At 34.0% G+C, this 19,663-nt stretch overlaps 4 protein-coding genes across 5 annotated transcripts in view; 1 reads left to right on the top strand and 3 right to left on the bottom strand.

The window, feature by feature from the left end:
* LOC100632420 (multidrug resistance-associated protein 4-like) overlaps positions 1-3,256 on the top strand; it is a 5,729-nt gene extending 2,473 nt beyond the window's left edge. Inside the window, exons 13-30 of the mRNA XM_019999742.1 lie at positions 4-94; positions 145-241; positions 296-434; positions 481-548; positions 599-739; positions 800-837; positions 938-1,164; positions 1,241-1,320; positions 1,370-1,520; positions 1,605-1,755; positions 1,802-1,881; positions 1,929-2,029; positions 2,081-2,278; positions 2,319-2,474; positions 2,516-2,605; positions 2,665-2,837; positions 2,887-2,992; positions 3,040-3,256. Of these exons, the coding sequence (XP_019855301.1) occupies positions 4-94; positions 145-241; positions 296-434; positions 481-548; positions 599-739; positions 800-837; positions 938-1,164; positions 1,241-1,320; positions 1,370-1,520; positions 1,605-1,755; positions 1,802-1,881; positions 1,929-2,029; positions 2,081-2,278; positions 2,319-2,474; positions 2,516-2,605; positions 2,665-2,837; positions 2,887-2,992; positions 3,040-3,207 (2,255 nt within the window). The 3' untranslated portion in view covers positions 3,208-3,256. The remainder of the gene's footprint in view (positions 1-3; positions 95-144; positions 242-295; positions 435-480; positions 549-598; positions 740-799; positions 838-937; positions 1,165-1,240; positions 1,321-1,369; positions 1,521-1,604; positions 1,756-1,801; positions 1,882-1,928; positions 2,030-2,080; positions 2,279-2,318; positions 2,475-2,515; positions 2,606-2,664; positions 2,838-2,886; positions 2,993-3,039) is intronic.
* A 1,475-nt stretch (positions 3,257-4,731) lies between these two features.
* Positions 4,732-14,394, bottom strand: LOC100632547 (uncharacterized). Its single transcript, XM_019999755.1, is given in 12 exon segments — positions 4,732-7,734; positions 7,788-8,387; positions 8,444-11,145; positions 11,200-12,129; positions 12,177-12,375; positions 12,597-12,644; positions 12,689-13,347; positions 13,393-13,440; positions 13,560-13,598; positions 13,646-13,942; positions 13,992-14,267; positions 14,312-14,394. Coding segments are annotated over 12 exon segments (8,694 nt in total). The 5' UTR covers positions 14,373-14,394; the 3' UTR covers positions 4,732-4,899.
* Positions 14,395-15,150: 756 nt separating this feature from the next.
* Positions 15,151-18,257, bottom strand: LOC100632675 (sphingomyelin phosphodiesterase-like). Its single transcript, XM_019999753.1, has 12 exons — positions 17,947-18,257; positions 17,715-17,879; positions 16,991-17,108; positions 16,760-16,863; positions 16,538-16,707; positions 16,371-16,484; positions 16,243-16,320; positions 16,020-16,193; positions 15,866-15,967; positions 15,640-15,826; positions 15,500-15,594; positions 15,151-15,454 (listed from the first exon to the last, which is right to left on the bottom strand). Exons 1-12 carry the CDS (start codon positions 18,223-18,225, stop codon positions 15,271-15,273), a joined length of 1,770 nt encoding a protein of 589 aa, XP_019855312.1. The 5' UTR covers positions 18,226-18,257; the 3' UTR covers positions 15,151-15,270.
* Positions 18,258-18,341: 84 nt separating this feature from the next.
* LOC100632928 (sphingomyelin phosphodiesterase-like) overlaps positions 18,342-19,663 on the bottom strand; it is a 13,101-nt gene continuing 11,779 nt past the window's right edge. Inside the window, exons 13-15 of one of the 2 annotated variants that reach the window (XR_002185870.1) lie at positions 19,119-19,209; positions 18,980-19,073; positions 18,342-18,569 (exon numbers count right to left, since the gene is read on the bottom strand). Coding sequence is in view for 1 of the 2 variants with exons in the window: in XM_019999752.1 (XP_019855311.1) it covers positions 18,558-18,569; positions 19,119-19,209 (103 nt within the window). In the remaining variant the exon portion in view is untranslated. The remainder of the gene's footprint in view (positions 18,570-18,979; positions 19,074-19,118; positions 19,210-19,663) is intronic. The other variant, XM_019999752.1, reaches the window with a different exon arrangement.

Raw genomic sequence — 19,663 nt, forward strand, 5'->3', positions numbered from 1 at the left:
TAGCCAGGGCAGTCTATCGTCAAGCTGATGTTTATCTTCTTGATGATCCTCTGAGTGCAGTAGATGCTGCAGTCAGTAGACATCTGTTTGAGAGGTGGATATGTCCTGTATAATGTGTGTCTGTAGAACTGTGTGTTTTTTAAGGTGCATTAGTGGAATATTATCAGACAAGATTGTTATACTAGTAACTCATCAACTACAATATCTTGAGCAGTGTGATACTGTACTTGGATTAAAAGAAGTGGCTACATTATGATGTGCACATGTTCTCATTAATTCTCTGCATTATGTATAGGGCTGCATTGCTGTGTATGGTGATACTGATGAGGTTTTGAAAGACAACAGTACAATCATGGAGTTACTAGCTGATAATGTAGATAAACCCTCATATGACTTTAATGTTAGATCAGCAAGTAAAGCTGGACTGGAGGAAAGTGAGTTTTTAATATTTTCAATAATTTATGTTTATGTACATGACAGGTCCTTTTGATAATAATGAGAAAGATCTCGAGATTGAGTTAAAAGCAAATCAATTAAAAGCCGATACTGTTTGCACATTGTACATTATAGCCTCATTGTTTATGCTTGACTTACGTAGGCAGCAGCTCAAAAAACGTCCGTCCCTCCTGAAGAAAGAGCTCACGGCACAGTATCAACTAAGACGTACATTCGTTATTTTCTAACTGGAGGAGGGTACCTATTCACATTAGTAATTGTACTTATTTATTTATCAACTGAGGTTTGTCTTTTGCAAATTGTGGCCTAAAATTTTGAGTTATGAGCATTTATATCACTATAGGCAAATTTTGTTACGGCAGATTGGTGGATATCAAATTGGTAAGATACCTTATAGCACAGATTTTCCACAGAGCTTTAGTGCAGTGAATGACTCCATGCATTATACACATTCTATCACTTATTGTCTCTTGCCCTATAGGGCATATTGTGAATCAGACAGTAATGATAGCAGCTCTATATGTTCACTCACTGATAATCAACGTATTGGAATATATGGGGGACTCATTGGATCACTGGCAGTGTTTGCAGGACTCAGATCAACGCTGTTCTTTTTCTTAATGTTAAATTCAGCAAGAATTGTGCACAACAAAATGTTTGCTAGAGTACTGAGAGCTCCCATTCTGTTCTTTGATACCAACCCAATTGGTAAGCAATATACACATGTACTTAAAAACAAATCATCATTTGTAAATTATATCTTTATTTTTTATTCTTTTTATAGGTCGAGTTTTGAACCGTTTTTCAAAAGATGTTGGGTTTCTTGATGATGAACTTCCTTTTTATTTTTCCTTATATCTCTTAGTAAGTATTGGGCAATTTGCATGAATTAAGATACATTCATTTTTTAAAGTTACTGGTCCGTTTCTGTGCCATCATGATAACAGCATCCATTGCTAATCCTCTCGTCCTGATTGCTGTTGGAGTTGTTTTCATTGTCTCCATTTTATTTCGTTGGTATTACTTGAATACTGCACGAGACATCAAACGGCTTGAAGCTATGAGTGAGTTCATTTTGTAGTTTAAGTTTACCTACCCATAATAAAATCAACACTAACAGTTATTATGCTATAAATGTTTGTCTATAGCTCGGAGTCCTGTCTATTCTCATCTATCTCTTACATTGCAAGGACTCCCTACCATTAGATCATATTCAATGCAAACTGAAGCAATGAATCTTTTCTACAAGTTTCAAGATCAACACACTCAAGCCTCCTATCTTTACATTGTAACCAACAGGTAAAGGTTGAAAGGCTGAGCCTATGATGGTGTCATTTTATTTTAGATGGTTTGGAATGAGACTTGATGTTCTCAGCACATTATTTATTACATTTGTAGCTTTTGGATCAGTTCCTCTATCATCCAGTAAGGAAGGACAAAAGAAGTACATAATGTAGTTACTTTGTATTTAGCACTGGATGCAGGTTTGGTGGGACTGGCACTAACCTATTCAATTTCGCTTAATGGTGCATTTCAAGGTTGCATCAGATCTGGTACTGAAGTTGAGAGTTTTGTTAGTGGCTTGTGATAGCTAGGCTTTAGTTATATCAATGTGTGCTTTTAGATGGTTTCAGCTGAGAGAGTGATGGCTTATGGTCAACTGGAAACAGAATCATCCTTAGAAACTGATCCTTCAGTATCACTGAGTTCAGAATGGCCAACAAAAGGACACATTGAACTAAAAGATGTCTCCTATTGTCATTCAAATGAAGGACCACTTGTACTTAAAGGAATTACATGTGACATTAAACCAAGTGAAAAGGTATTATAAAACAGTATATTTTTGATTTGATAGCTATTAGATTGGTATTGTGGGTCGTACTGGAGCTGGTAAGTCATCTCTCATTGGGGCATTGTTCAGACTAGCTGAACCAACTGGTAGTATTAAAATTGATGGAGTTGAACTCAGTCAACTCGGACTCCATGATGTTAGGAGTAATATATCAATCATTCCACAAGTAAAGTTTCATTATTCTGTACTCATGCATATTGTGTATAGGATCCAGTATTGTTTGGTGCATCAGTACGTTACAATTTAGATCCATTTCAAGAATATGATGATGATAGAATATGGAAGTCATTAGAACAAGTATTATATATTGTTTTATAACTAACTATCATACACAATACACATGTATGTGAGTACAGGTTCAACTGAAGAATGTAGTTGATGGTCTTGAAGGAAAATTGGAGAGTGATGTAAGCGAAGGGGGTGCCAACTTTAGTGTGGGACAGAGGCAGCTGTTCTGTCTAGCCAGAGCCCTCCTTCAGAACAACACTATCATTATATTAGATGAAGCCACTGCTAATGTGGATTTGGAGTGAGTTGAGTGATTTAATATACTTCAAATATTAGCTTTAATGAATCAGGACTGATGCCATTATTCAGCAAGTGATACGTAAACAATTCTCTGGTAGTACTGTCCTAACTATTGCCCATAGACTTGATACTGTCATGGATTCTAATAGGATCATGGTATATCAGTATTTTCAATACTGTATTATTTTGTTTCATGTCATTAGGTATTGAGATCAGGTCAACTGGTAGAGTTTGATGTACCTCATTTGCTCCTCAGTGACTCATCCTCATATCTCAGTAAACTTGTGCAACAAACTGGAGCAATCAGTGACACTAAATTGAGAAATATTGCTTTTGAGTCTTACCATAAGCATAGCATTGAAGGACAATAATAACTATTTATATTTTTGTATTTATTTTAAATATAGACCCATAAATGTACATTTACTAAATGCTAAAAATATGAACATTTTTAAAAACGAGCAAATTTTTGAAAAAAGCAAAGGCTGATGAATTCTTTTTAAATGGCTCTGAAATCACCCCAAATTTTTTGATGCATATTGATGTCCTTATGCTATGTAGAAAGTTTGAGCTGATTCTGACAAATACCCATTCTTTGGAAAAAAACTGTGGGTTAAAGTACAGGGATTTTTTTCAAAATTTTGGGGTTTTCTTAAAATGGTTGTAACTTGAAAATTGAAGTCAGAATCACTTTAAATTTTCTACACAGCATAAGGACATCAATATGTATCAAAAAATTTAATAAAAATTGGGAGTGATCTCAGAGCCATTTTTCAGAAAAAACTATGGGCTATATATATAGCCTTGGGTATTTTTCAGAATTTTTGCATTTTCTTAAAATGGCCATAACTTGAAAATTTGAAGTCGGAATCAACTCAAACTTTCTACACAGCATAAGGACATCAATATGTATCAGGAAAATGTAATAAAAATGGGGGATGATTTCCGAGCCATTTTTGGAAAAACCATTTATAGCTTTGGGTATTTTTTAGATTTTGGCTATTATAAAATGGCCAAAACTTAAAAATTGAAGTCGGAATTAGCTCAAAATTTCTACACAGCATAAGGACATCAATATGTATCTGAAAACGTAATAAAATTTGGTGTGATTTCAGAGCTATTAAAAAAGTTATAGGCTTAGGTTTTTTCAGATTTTGACGTTTGCTTCAAATGGCCGTAAGTTAGAATCAGCTCAAACTTTCTACACATTATAAGGACATCAATCAACCCAAAATTAGGGCTGATTTTGGAGCAAATTTAAAATTGGCTCATTTTAAAAAATGATCACAACTTGAAAAAAATTTGTCCAAATCAGCTCAAACTTTTTACTCAGCATAAGTATACATGAAAATGTAATAGATATTTGGGGTGATTTTGAAGCCAATTTAAAAAAACATGGGCATTTGCTTTTTTTAACAATTGGCTCCCTTTAAATGCTTTCTACAGAGCATGATTAGCATCTAAAACAGCAATGTCAAATAGGCATTGTTAAGCATATTATTTGGGGTAGGGGACATGGACCTCCTACCTCTATACCTATGCAAGACTATATCTCTTTTCCCAATTCTATGATATTTTCTCACTTAAACGAGATGCTTCAGGATCCATCACATACTTTAATCATAACAGATAGTGAAGTGAACAATATAGTTTCTTTTTACAAGCCTTAGTTTTTTCTTCTCACTTGATCAACATAGGAGTATCACCCTCTGACAGCCAAATCAGCTTCTCATGCAGAGTTATAGAGCTTGAAGAATCAAGCTCTCTGACAACAGTTCCATCTAGATTTGATTTCAAACAAAGTTAAGAGCAGTGAGGTCTCCAAAAGCAGAATTAATGTAATAATAATATCTAATTAATAATTTTTTCAGCTATTATAAAAATAATAGTAAAACTAAGGGTGCTTTTGGAAGCAAATATTTATAAAAACTAAACACTATATTAAATTCAAATTTAGGCATAAAAACTGCTTTGTGAATGCTACAAAAATACTGTTTATTATAACTATGTTTATATAAAAATAGCTATACTAGACATAGTCTACTAAGCAGTGCGTGGTAAGTCTATTCCCATTTACGTGCATTTTTGCTTTCTTTTGTCCATTTCTCTTCTTCATCAGGTGGCAGTAAATTCAATTCAGCCACTTCATCATCACCATCATCATCTGGTGTTGATATATTTGGTTTTTCAATTGATAAATTCTGAAGATATTCCATGTATTTTTTAAGAATCTTAATACAATTAACCCACTCAAACAACTGTTTCAAATCTCTAATTTTTTCTATGACACCTTTATGCCTCGATATCAACGACTTTAAATGAGATTGATTCAAAAAAACTTGTCTATATTTCTCCAAATCTTTCTTTACATTCTTGTACAAATCTTCTGCAACTTGCATAGCTTCAGTAAACTCATTGAAACTTTTAACTTTCTCTTCATGTTCGTGACTTTCAAAATGACTCTTCAAACTCATATAGTACACCTTCTGTCCATCACTTTTACTATTTGAAAACTTGGTTCCACACACCTGACATTCATTATCTTCCAACATGCCATTCTTTATTTCAAATTTAATATCTTCTTCTGTGTCTTTGTCAACATCATCAAAATCAGGACTATACTCATTCTCAATGGTGACATGGCTACTAGGGGTTACTGTACTGTCAATGTCATCATCAATCTGAAGCTCATTCTGCTCTTTTTCATCCTCAATAATGACCAATCGCTTTATTTGTGGATACGTATTTCCAGGAGGAACGGGCTTAAAATTAATACTTTTCCATACAACAAAAGGGCATACCAAACGAGATGAGAGGCCAGTAATGAGTGAAAAAATGTCTCCTACATTCTTTGCAGTCTGAAGAATACAATAAGCCTTGTCAACAAAACTATGATGCCTGTGCCTCTTTAATTCCTTCTGTATAATAAGAAGCCGAGGATACATATTGTGAGTAATGTTAGGATAACAATACAAATTAGCAGCCAATACTAAGCAAAGAGTAAGAAAACTTTGTGCACTTCCATCATTAAGATTTACTTCTGAAGATAGTGCCATTTGTAGGATCCCTACTTGACCTTTGTCATCACCAATCATAAAATCAAGCAATGTAGTAAGTTGTTGAATGGACTGAGAAAAACTGTCTGAAGCTACACCAGTAGAAGAACATATAGACATATTCATATTATTCAGTTTACCAAAAGTGATACATGCATTTTCATATACTTTAGGCACAATAAATTTGACTAGCTGACTGAACGGTGAGCTATTTATTGCAATGACTAACATGGTTGTCATTTGAGATACGACAAATGTAATTGATGAGATTGATACATAACTTTTTATTTGAGGAAAGCGATACAACAGATTATGCATCACTGTATTGCAGCCAGCAATGACTTGCCCATCACGGAATTGCCTACATGCATAAGTCCACCAGAAGAACACATGAGTTTTTTTCTTTGGATAAGGAATTACAAGGCCATCTCCATCTTCTTCCTTTGTTTTAAAATTATCTCTCAATTTCCTATTTGCATCTTCTGGATGTTGAAATTTTATTAGCATTGCCCATGCTGAGAAATAGCATTCAAGTGAAGAATTAGGAGAATTAATCTTTTTACAAGCAATATTCAAGAAATAGTCTGACTGACTATCATCAATATTTGAGATAAGGTATGATAGCATTTCAGAAGATAGAGAAAACATGGAAAAAACGAAATTTTCTACATGAGTGATTTCTTCTACATCAAGATCATTGTCAGGAAACAAAGTACAAAATCTGAACAGATATCTTACATCATCATAATAACGCTTAAAAGACTCAGCTTGAAAATCTTTATTGCACGTGAAGAGTGAATGCAGTAGTTTTTTGAACTGACTTTGAACAAAAGGTGAGTTAGAAAGAGTATGATGCATTTGATCAAACACTGCAATTATGGCTATTTGCACCTTTTCTTTGTCAAGGACTAACATACCATCTATATTTGTATCATCAATTTCTAAATCTAAATCAGTGGTGAACTTTGCATATGCTCTGGAAATTTTTGTTGTGTAGTAAAAGGCCTCCTCTTCTTCAATGTCATATAGCCTGAACACATCATACATAAAATTTCTTTGCTTTTTGGTTGCTTTTCCGTCAATAAAAGCACGAGTTGCCTCTCTGGCATCATTGATTTCCTTCACAGCATTCAAAAACTCACACTTATCTAACTGGTTGCCTTCAATTTGTGCGATTAAAGAATGATACATGGCTATTATTCTTCCAGGTAAATCTTTATTATCTTTAAAAGATTGTATGGCTCTTTTAAGGTATTTTGTGTCATCTTTGAATTTACCACACAACAATTCAGATCGGGATTTACAGTATAAATCTTTACATTTAGTGAGATCATTTAATAAGGGATCATCAAAGAATTGATCTTCTATTATTTGTTGTGCAGCAATACAAAGATTAAACATGCTTCTGATTGTGGTATCATTTTTAAAATGCTCCAGCCCTTCTTTAAACATCCCTTGAGCCTTCAAAATGCGAACTGCTTCAACAAATTTCCGTTCTTTTCGTAACTCTTCAGAAGCTTCAACAAACAAACCTGTTTCTTTTAAAAAATCTGCTTTAACCATTCCATCAGATATAAATGTTACTATGTTACGAAGAGATTCCTGGTCTCCTTCATGCACTTTCATCCTAGCAAAATCACTTGCTATTTGCTGTGCATTCACATCCAAGTCAAGTTTTTGTCCACTTCTCTCAAATTGTACAGCTTTTTGGAGAGCGATTTGGTATTTCTTTCCTTTAGCATAAGCTCTTATGACTCCTGAGTAATCTTCCAACATTTCAAGAACTCTTGCTTGCTCTAAATACTTGCCAGCTTTAGCCCATTCTTTTGCTGCTTGTTCAAGCTAGAATAAAAAATTTAAATGAATTATTTTTTTATAACAGTTTTAAAAATTACCTTTTCCATTTTTTCTAGAAGTTTTGCCAATAATTCATGCTGCTCACTCTTTCTTAAGCAATAAATAGCTTTGTCTATATATTCTATTTTGTGGGAGTGACTGTCTGCTGCAAGGAAAGCCAAAGCTGCTTCTGTATAGCACTTATGCATAGATCTAACTGATGGCTGTGTTCTTGCTTGTTCTGACAACTTGTAAGCCTTCGTAACATTTACTTGATAACTTAACCCTGCTTTTTCATAACAAGTCATAGCTACATCCCACCTCCTTATTCTGAAGTAAAAGTCTCCTTGTTTTGACCACTGCTCCTTTTCAGATGGAGCAGCAAATAAAAGGTCATCTTTTTCTGCTTCACTTATATTGATCAATCTTGCCAAATTTTGACTTGACCAAAAATGAAAGGCTGGCTCCCGATGTTCAAGTGACTCGTCATACACCCACAAATTGACTCTTGCTCGAGTAATGGCAGTATACAAATACTTCAGTTCTGCTAGCAGTGATTTCAATTTTCTTTCCTCCACTTCACCCAGAGGCCGGTGCTTTGTATCTTCTTCACCGATAAATTCACAATTATTGTAAAACAGACGCCATTCTTTGCGAACCTATACGATTATAATTTAAAATTAGTAACTACAATAGTCATTGATAAATTGCAAACCTCTGAATCTTGAAAAAAATTATACAGCAAGACATCATTGAACTCAAGTCCTTTAGCTTCCAACACAGTTAAGACAATTCCATCTTTAAGAGATTCAGGGAGCTTCCTTTTTGCTTCGTCAGAGCGAACAATAATAGCTTGGTGTGCCCCCAACTCAACCTTTTGACTTTATTCATTACTAGCATTTCCTAATAAAATTGATGTAAGTTCTTTTTCTGATTCCACGCTCAAAAGAATAGGCTGCGGTCCTTCAAACATTGGTCTTTCAGGAGGCACTTGGTCGACAAATGATTTCTTGAAAAAAACAGTCATCATTTTAATTATTGCTTGAGCCATACTTAAAATACCAGAATGTGCTCGAAAATTATCAGTCAACATTTTTAACTCTGGAACTTTAGAAAGGCTTGTTGGTGAGCAGCTAAGTGTCCAAAATTGAGACCTCAAATCTTCAAATCGAAAAAAGACCCCCTTCATAATACTTTGAGCAGTGTCACCTGTGCAAAATGTCCCACTCGGACTATTTGAACAATAGAGCAAAAGAGAAAATTCGGCTTGAGTGAAATCTTGAACTTCATCAATATAAAAATGATCAATATGCCACAATTTTTGCAATTTGGTTTGTTTTGAAAGCCGTGTGAATAAATTAAAAATAATATCTGATTCATCAAATAAACGATCACAGTCAAAAAGATGAGCTCCTTGATAGAGGATATTTCTATACTCTAAAAAGCATCGATAAATTTCATCCCTTTCATCAGCAAAATTTGGAGCCATTTTTTTACCAATTTTGATGTATTCGTCTTTGCTAATAAAACCTTCTTTAGACTCTAATGCTTTTGCCGATCCTTTAATAAATGATTGTATTTCCATCCACACGAGAAGTGGATCATCAAATTGTCTTCCATATTTTGATTTAAGGCACTTGATCCAGACTCGCTTGCAAAAAAAGTCAGCAGTAACTTCTATCCACTTCTTCTTATGCTTATCATCGTCATCGTTAGTGGGGTTGCCTGCAACTATATGTACATCACTAAAAAGACCATCGGGATTACTGTTATGATTGTAATCAGAGTTATATAGCTTTACAGCAATGTTATTCTTGTGATCTCGATCAAAAAAAGGCTTCCCATCTGTCAATGTTAAATCAAGTAGTAGAAGAAATTGCCTTGACGTAACAAAAATTGGGAAGCCTTTACGAGGACAATAATTAGCCAGTGACTTGTGTGAAATAACTGAAGGGCTAGACCACAATTTTTGTAGCTTTGGACACCCATTGATTAATTTTTCGAAGTGCTTTCTAACTTGAGAGCAGAGTACAGGGCTTTTAGTAATGAAAACTTGATGCAGATATTCATCTTGCTTTACTCCATCAGTATCAACTTGAAGAGTATCAAGAAACTTCTCCCAAAATACTTTATACTCATTCCACATACGATAAATGCATGTTGTTGTTTTGCCTGTACCACTCCTGCCACATAAAATGACTGGCTCTTTTCTATAGGGAAGCTTTACAATCTCTTGCTCTTGTGGGGACATACAAATTGACGTCTCATAATTTGAGGAATTATTAGAAAGATATGCATCAAGAAACTCATGAAATGGATGAAACTGCATAAGACTGTATTCACCACCAAAAATATTTGGAAATGGGCGGTAAAAATTTTCTGCTTCATCACTCTTTGGCAATGGACTGAGTGACTGTGACAGTCGTTCAATAAATCTTCGTGGATATTTCAGACCTTCATGTGGATGTTTATGTTTGGCTTCTGGTTGTATCTGTAGGTCCTTAAATGAGGTTGAGATCCTAGACTTAGCCAAAGCTGCCTTGATCTTTTGTAGAACATCACTCAGTTGGGTTTTGGTGTGTCTAGTTGTAACCCATAACACTCTGATGACATCCGTATAAATTTTTTCATCATTTGTGGACAATTCATCAGAATATTCTATTGTTTCATGCCATATAATACGAGCCTCAGTATAAAGTTCTGTTTCATAAAGGTTGTCCTCTTGTTCAATGCATCTATGACAAAGAGTTTTTCCTCGATTCCCTTCACCCAAAGCATACAATTTCTTTTTTATGTGGCTAACAACACGTCTAGATGATTTTTTGGACTTTAAAAAGTCAGCAACTTGCTTACTGATAAATATAGCCCAAGGAAGATCGCGAAAATTCATTTCATTTTTATCATTGCCAAACTCTACATTAGCAATGGCTTGAGTGTGAAGACCTGCTGATAAAGGTGTGCTTATTTCAGCAGTAACATCAGTTTTTAATTCTGAGGTGCATGAAGAAGATAGAGCTTCTTCATTCCCATCACTGTCATTGTCATCATCATTATAATCATTGTCATCATCATCATCATGATCGTCATCATCATCATCCTCCTTACAGGCCTTATTTAGTTTGAAGTAATCTGAATCTTTTCCTAAAAGGTGATTCACTTCATCATGTAGCTGCTTGACGACACCATCTTGTATATCAACGCCACGATTAACTTGATCAGCACTATTATTAACTTGCTCAGCTCTATTCTCTGGCATTGTACGTCGTGGTACATGTGCATTTGCAGGTTGGCAAATGACTTCTAATTCATTAGAAGGATTCTTTTGTTTGTTCCTTTTAAAACTATCGATTAATCGTTGACATTCATCAGCACCACGGCCAGTCTTTTCCAATGCTATTTTCAATACAGTGGGGTCTCCTAAGAAAAAATAGCACATCACTACATTTTACATTAAATATTGAATATGCTTACCAGCTTTAACAGCAAGTTCTGTTGCTCCCAGTATTGCACTGCCTTCTCCTCTGCCAGTGTAAGCAGATTTTAGCATACCAACATCAGCTCCATGATTGAGGAGGATGCATATAACATCAATTGCTTTAGCAATATCTTTATTGTGCAAAAGTAATATGACTAATTCTTTTTCATGATTGTTAATTCTCAGACCAATGCTTAATAATTTTTTCAATAGAATTGGATACAATAGGAAAAATGATAAACAGCTGCGATTTCGAAACATTTCTCTTAAATCGAGGTCTTTAGCAATTTTTAGGTCACTAGTACTGGAAATAACAACTTTAATTGCTTTAACTTTCTTGTCATCTTTCTCGGATGAAGAGAATACAATTACATTTAAAAGTAGGCCTCTTAGCAATGGGCTGCACTCAGAAGAAAAAACTTTTAAAAGATTATCATCAAAATTTCGAAAAACTCCCTTTAACATGGTTTTCTTATCATCTCGACTTGCTAATTTTTCAATCAATACAGAGGCTGTTTTGGGTTTCTTGTTTTGTATTGCTGTATTAATTGATTGTGTGCCTAAATTTTTTTTGTAACAATCTAGAACAAGAGCACAAGTATCATCATCCAGGGATTTGAGAATTTCCTCTTGAGAAATAGATTGATCAATTATTTTCAGGCCATTTTGCAATAATTGCTTACACAAACGAAAAGAGCAGGTTTTGTGCTTTATGAGCCATCGTAAATTTAGTAAAGAGCTTGGGGGTATTGGGAATTGAGATAAAAATCCACTTTTAGGAACGTCTGAAAGAACAAAAAGAAATTCCATTACTTTCAACCTCTCAGTTGAATTGGTTATATATGGGATTCTTGCCATTGCACATTGAAATAGCTGTTCCAAATCAATGCATATCTTATTCATGATTGGAAGTTCATCAGTGCATCCTGTGATGAATAACAATAATTTTATTTAATCGGAAATATAATCTCACCAATATTCACAGCAATTATTATTGCTTCTAATAAACTGAATCTTTTTGATCCAATTATGCTTTCTGGAAAATCTGTGCATCTCTGGCAAAACTTTTTTATGGAAAACTTGAGTAACTGAGATGAAAGGAATGTGGTAGATCTAGTTGTCATTAGAATTAGCCCGACTTCTTTGCAACAGTGAGCTTCATGTAAAAGAACCTATAAAATATCAAATTAATCACTGCAGTATCTCTGGCAGAATCTATTAATCAACATTTCTAATTGATAGGCAAGGGCTCCATAAATGTTGGAGTATAGAGTAATATCTATGGTTTCTCCAATAATACAAGTGTAGAAAAGACAATTATAAGAAACAGTTAGATAAAATTATTGATGTCATCTAGCAGTATAATTAACAATTTTTAAAGGATTTTTCAAACCTTGGCATCTTGGCTTTCAGCAATTTTCTTTTCCTGTGGTTGCTGCAGCTAATATTAAGATACATTAAAATTATAGATAAATTATACTATACCTTGTTTGTCTTCCATACTACACAGTACCCGATAGTAAGCTTCATTAAACCATTCTGAATTAGTATATCAAGATTCTCAGTTGCTTTCACAATAACAACTCCAGCAAGAGAGAGAGAAAAGAAACACGTGACAGTAATTGAGTTCCCTTTGTTGATGAACCGTATTTTTACTAGTTTACCACATGCTTTTGATAAAATATCCATTATATCCTTCAGCACATGTTCCTTTGGCTCCCAGTCAAAAACAAAAATAGCTGTTTCGCATTTCAAAAAAGGTGCAGCTTCTATAACTTCAAATCTTTCATTCAAGCATAAATCAATTGAGAAAGCTTTACAAGACTCTTCTACCATTTCTTTGTAATCCTTAATGTATTTATGAGCTTCCTCGATCTCAAAGTGATTTACAACAGCTTTAAGAATTTCAACATCAATAAGACTACAGTTTTTCCTTATTAAAATAAATACAGGAGGCAGTGTAAAAATCTCATTTAGCTGTGCCTCAAGTTCAGATTCATAATTTACTAGAAGAATCTTTAACTCATTGAGTGATGGATTGTTATCTGTCACAACTTTCTGTACTTTAGAGAACATTATACTAAATGATGCTCGCACTGAATTAAACTCAGAACTCAGGCTTCGTGGAACAGGAATAAGAATTTCTGTACAAAAGCAATAATGATTATAGCAACAATGATTCATGATACCTAGTGTGCTAGGTGTAACTTCAGATAGTGCTGATGATGTAATATCACCTACATGTATAAAAATTATTTGGAATAAACATTAGCTAATTTCTTAGAAATTTCTATTGTGATTCACAATTTTTACCACATGATTTTATATCACAGCATCAATGGGGATAATTACTTACTTTGCCATATCACTTGACTGTCATCCAGAAATTCTTTAGCTAAAGTAATTATAAAAATTTTATCAATAATATTTTTATGAGCTTACCGTAGTCTTCATTAATAGTGTTGCCTAATTTTACATTAGGATGAAACTTACATAACACACTAGCAAATGTCTGAAGAGAACTATGATCAGTTTGAATCTTTTCTTTGATGGTCGCTAAAAGGGTTTCACGCTGCTTTGAAACAGAGGGGGGACTAGCTGACTCGATGCTCTTTAATGCTTCTCTTTTTATCGTATCCTCTTGACAGAGCATCCTGGCAACACCAACAGGATCACAAAGAGACTGAGAGAGGAGATCATGATGATCATTGAAAATACACATAGATAAAAAACTAGGTTCTACCAAAAAATAACACATTAAACAGTAAAAAAATTGTTGTTATACTACTTTTATTAGATAAATTATCAGCTACAGCCATCTCATCCATGGATTTCAGAGCACATAAAAGAGATTCCAAAGTAGTTCCTCCTCTCATTTCAACATTATCTGCTCTGCGCAACCAGTAGGAGAGACATTCTGTTACACAATCTGATGTTGTATCATTATCTTTTTTAATGGTTTCCAATGTGTTCTTCAGTAGTCCAAGATTCAAACCAAGCAGAGGCCATTTTGTCATGGAAAATTCACATGTTTTGAGCAATTTGATAATATCAATCAATTTATCTATACGAAAGATATAAGTTACACGTATCTCTTACTCTCTTTACCAATACGAAGAAGATATCTACTCTTTCCTTGACTCTTGTTTACACAAGTCGCGCTCGCCATAGTGCGTGCCACACCCTCTGCACCAGAGGACATCGACAGGAAGTCTGTACAGGAAATAATTTCATCAAAATAATTTCAATAAGACTTATTCATAATTAATTAGAATATACGGTCAAGAGGGCAATGCGGTAACTTGGCACTTGCCTGTACTTGCCAAGTTGCCAATGGAGATAAACATAAAAAGGATGCTGCTGTTGCTGTGTAAACTAGACACAGACCAATGAATTATAGTTTCATAATAACTGATTTAAATGAGAAGAAGTTGTCTATGTCTATAGCAGCTGTTTTAGAATTCTATTTGAAGTGTTATAAGCATTTGAGTAAAAATCCAATTTGAGAGGCAATGCCATGAGAAGTTAAATATTTTTTCAGCCTGATGTGTCACTACAATCTAAAACTGTTATACTGACCTAAAATTTATCTTACTTATCTTAGTTTATACAAGAAAACATGTAATTATACAATCACGGTACTATCATAGTGATCCAGCTGCGCATCAAATCAACGGCAGTGCCCTCTTGACCGTATAAATTCCAATATTTATGAATAAGTCTTATTAAACTATTGAACATGAACACTCGACTAGTCAAGTTTCTTAAAATGCTTTTGGAAACCATGTTGAGGAATAAAACTATGGGGATACGAGTCAAAACTATGTCCCATTTCTAATAAAGGCTCACGTGATACTAATTAAGTGACCTTTTGACCCCATCGAACCTGCACAATGACGAATCACAACAATGTATAAGACATCAATGACCTCATTGTTTCAACAGTATTAATATTGTGAACATCTACAATTGAATAATTTTATTAAAAAGGTGATGATAAATGCCATATTGTATGATTCAGTGAAAGACACAAAACTACATGTATATATTAAAAATATAAATTCTAATTAACAGTGGTCGTGGAATTTTTCATATAACATCATCTTCTCTATCTCTTCTTTGGTCAAAGGTACTGCAGTGATAGCATTACATGCATTAGTACTGCTGAAAGTCGTCAAACAATTGCAGGTTGCCTGTTTCTGACAGTCACCATTACACAGAGAGTCCATATAGTATGACTTGCAAAAATAACTGTATATGGGTAAAATATTATAGTAACAATTATATGTAACTTACTGGTAATATTTCAAAAATAGAGTATTGTTTTTGAGAAACTCCTTCAGTAAAGATAACCAACTATCAGGTGTGAGATTAGTCATATTGTATGCATCCTATATGTTCATGATAATATATCATTACAATACTCATTGTCTTACTTTAGCTGAGTATTCATGGATCCATTTTGGTTTATTAGTAAGATTAGCATCAGTAATGTTTAGTATGTATGTATCATGATCCAGTACTTGTCTAGAGGACTCATTGTAATTACCATCAACAGTATAAATTCTATATCCTGGATTCTGATTCTGATAAGTGGTTACACTAGGACCTAGATATAATATACTATACAAAGAATTAATGAAATATTTCTTTGTCTCTTACCCATATGGTCTAGGAGGAGTGTTGGTTTCAAAATCCACCATAAGATGAAACCTGTCCTGATGACTATGTCCAAAGAATTGTCCAGCAATGGTATTCTCAAATCTAAACCATTTATAAACAATTAAATTTCAATAAAAAAAACATGAAAAAATACCTCAATGCAATTTTCTTATAATTTGTACTCCAAGCATTAGAGCAATCAGCACCATCACCAGGTGAGATATGGCCCAGTACATGAACCTTCATTCCTTTCTTCTCAGCATCAAGTAACTTCTCAATAAACCATTGTAACATTCCATCAGGATCAGTCCCATTGATCAATAACCACCTAAAAGTTACTAAAACTATAGACTATGATAAAATATACTATCACTTACCAGTTTTGTTTATTACAATAGTTTGTCTGTAATGAAATAATTCTTATTCCATTGTAATCAACAGAATAAAAACCACCGCTACAAATAAAAATATTATAAATTAGAGCAATGATAGGTATTACAAGAACCTTTTAAATGTATTATATGCATCAGTTGTGTTAAGCCATTTTTTTAACTTGTCAGCAGCAGCATCATATAACCATGAAATGGAGTTAGACCCAGTGATATAATTTGGAGGGAAACTAAAATAAAAAATACAATGCATATACCACTGATAGCATGTACATGCATGTACCTGTTGACTGGATCACTCTCATGATTACCAAATGAATAAAACATAGGTTTATTAGGAAGATACTGATCAAATAAGTCAATCATTTTGTTAAAAATATCAACTTGGCCTGATCTTGTTTGGCTCCAGTCATTATGAGCTGGCAAGTCGCCAGTCATGTAAATCCATTCAAACTATTTTGAGGAAATTTATCAGCAACTGTAAGCAACAATAACACCATCTCACTTGATCTTGTGTTGCACTGAGGTGCTCCATTAAGTTTACAACAGTTTGTAGTGGTATATCACAGCGAGCATCACCCCAAGCACCTGCTGAGTTGTTTGGACCTCCTATTGTCAAATAGAGCAACAAAAAATATGACACTGTAAGAATCATATTAAGCAAAAATTTTTCGTTCAATCAGACTTTATCACAATCATGTACAGATAGAAATACATGTATGCATAAGATTAATACCATTAGGTAGTGGTGGTCTACAGCACAATGGTTCATCACATTGAGCTCGAAGGCCAGGAGTATACTGAGGGTCCCAATGAATATCAGAAATATGAAGAATTCTGTTAGTAATGTTTACCTATTGGAGTTATCAAAATTAGCAATACATCTTGATTACAGTAAGAACAGTGATTATGCATAAATATATTATTATTACTAAAGCTGTAGTAATAAAATTAGCACCTATAAAAATTAGTATACTCGCTGCGATTGCGTAGCTTTTATAAGAAATTGAATAACAAGACACTTTTATGAACACTTTCATTCAGCAAATCACAAACTATATCATTACGATGGTAACAGTTCTCATTACATTGATATGCACAATAGAGTAACATTCATCTTAGAGCAATAACATTTTTAAATAGCTACAATAATTATTTTATAAAAAATTTGAATAGCAAGAAACTGAATACTTTCATTTAGTAAATTTATAAATTTTTATTATTCATAAGCTCTACAAACTGTATCGCTATGATGATAACATTGATATACATGATAGTCACATGACAATAACATTTTAACAGCTACGGTAATTAATAGTGCGTTAACAATACATTCCAATCAGTTAACTGTGTGCGTACACAAAATGAAATAAATCATTATCTATGTCACTAGTGTAAGTAATCTGCATGTGATCATAAGGAAGGCTAATTTAATTATATAGTTGTTAATGTACACATACTTTTGGAGGATGATATGGTTTAATGGGAGGTTTACCACCAGGTATGGTAACATTCCATTGTTGATTGAAAGGATCATACGTTGAGCCACACTTGTCATTTAGAATGGTGCCACAGATCTCACGTGAGGAAAGAGCAGTATGATCAAACACATAGAGAACCTCATCCTACACATGTATATTTATTTTAAGGTTTTATAGTGAAAATTAAAATGATAATAGTACTCTACTCTACCTTGAACTCGGGTATAATCAGCTTACAAATACGCTCGTCAGCAAGGCCAGACTTCTCACAATATTCTATTGCAGCTTTCTCTATTAACTCCTGACTGACATGCAGTTTGGCAAGTTTCCGAACAGTTGTCACAAGCCCTATACAAGTGTCGCACAATATGCTGGAGTCCAGATCTGACTTAGACAAGTCCATGCCCTTTAGAGAAGCCAATAAAACTGGCCGAGTGACATACAATAGAGCTAAGCAGAGAAACACGAAAGAAAACCATTTCTTTTTCATCTTTCTCTCTCTCTCTTCGTCAATCGTCAAACAAATTAATTTCCTCTGGCTGAATCACACCACCAACACACCTTCAAACAAGGCGGAGTTTTAAAATAATAATTCTTTTTTTTACAATAATAAAATTAATGTGAACATAGAGCAGTAACATTTTAATGTTAATTGTATCTTAGCAGTGGTCATGAGCTTTGGCATATAGTGTCATTTGTTCTTTTTTCACAGTCTTTGGTGATACAGCATCACAGGCAGAAACATTACTGAAAGTTGTTAAACAGGAACAGATTGTAGAATGCTGACAGTAGCCAGAGCACTGAGCATTCATATCAAATGATTTAAAAAAGAAACTAGATAGGGAAACATAAGAACAGAGGATAATAGACTAGTAGTAGTAAAATAATAGTGATTTAAAACAATGAAATTTACTGGTATTAGTATTATAAGCAATAAAGAATATGCAGTACATTTATAGGTTACATAAATGCCCATTGGTTGTACACTTGTAGGAATAAACAACAATGATACTTTACTAAATCTAGTGCAATCAAAATGATTCATGCAATACATTGCTAACTTAGGCTTGATCACCCTTTACATGTTTCAAAATTGAATTTTTAAAATGAGCAGGCTCTAGTGCATTAAAATTTTGCCAAATAGCAATTTCACATAATAGTACTACTTATAATGACAAAAATTTCCAGCAATAGTAATATTAACCATTATATGCCAGATAGAGGGTATGTAATGGCACACTTACTGATAATATTTCAAAAAAAATCACTATTAGTTAAAAATCCCTTCAATAAAGATAATCAACTATCAGGTATGAGATTAGTCATATTGTATGCATCCTATATGTTCATGATAATATATCATTACAATACTCATTGTCTTACTTTAGCTGAGTATTCATGGATCCATTTTGGTTTATTAGTAAGATTAGCATCAGTAATGTTTAGTATGTATGTATCGTGATCCAGTACTTGTCTAGAGGACTCATTGTAATTACCATCAACAGTATAAGCTCTATATCCTGCATTCTGATAGCAGGGGCGGATCCAGGATTTTGCAAATGGGGAGTTGAGGGAAAAAATGGCGTGCGAAGCACGCCGCGATTTTGGCACGCCCCCTTTTTGGCACTATTTTGTGGTTAAAATCACGTGAAAATCAACTTTTCCACCATTTTTAGAGCTCATTCTTTGTTAATTATATTCATTAACCACAGTAATGTTGCTATATAAACTAGGTGGTTAGCAATTCTACCACTGTTGCAACAATAAAAACATTAAAAATTTTTGAATTAGAATGTTTTGGTGGGGTTGCAACCCCCCACAAACCCCTAGTCTCGCGTAGCCAGACCACACCCTCCGTGCCTACAGGTGTACCCGTAGGCACGTACACCCGTAGGCACGGAGGGTGTGGTCTGGCTACGCGAGACTAG

The sequence above is a fragment of the Amphimedon queenslandica genome, unplaced genomic scaffold (genome assembly GCF_000090795.2).
Source record: "Amphimedon queenslandica unplaced genomic scaffold, v1.1 AMPQUscaffold_13241, whole genome shotgun sequence".
Classification (NCBI taxonomy): domain Eukaryota; kingdom Metazoa; phylum Porifera; class Demospongiae; order Haplosclerida; family Niphatidae; genus Amphimedon; species Amphimedon queenslandica.

Coding starts and splice junctions, on each gene's coding strand:
- LOC100632675 (XM_019999753.1), bottom strand. CDS start 18,225: ATGAAAAAGAAATGGTTTTCTTTCGTGTTTCTCTGCTTAGCTCTATTG. Junction 16,321..16,370: donor GCATATAATACATTTAAAAG/GTTCTTGTAATA, acceptor TTTTATTTGTAG/CGGTGGTTTTTATTCTGTTG. Junction 15,827..15,865: donor ACTCCTCCTAGACCATATGG/GTAAGAGACAAA, acceptor TTCTTTGTATAG/TATATTATATCTAGGTCCTA.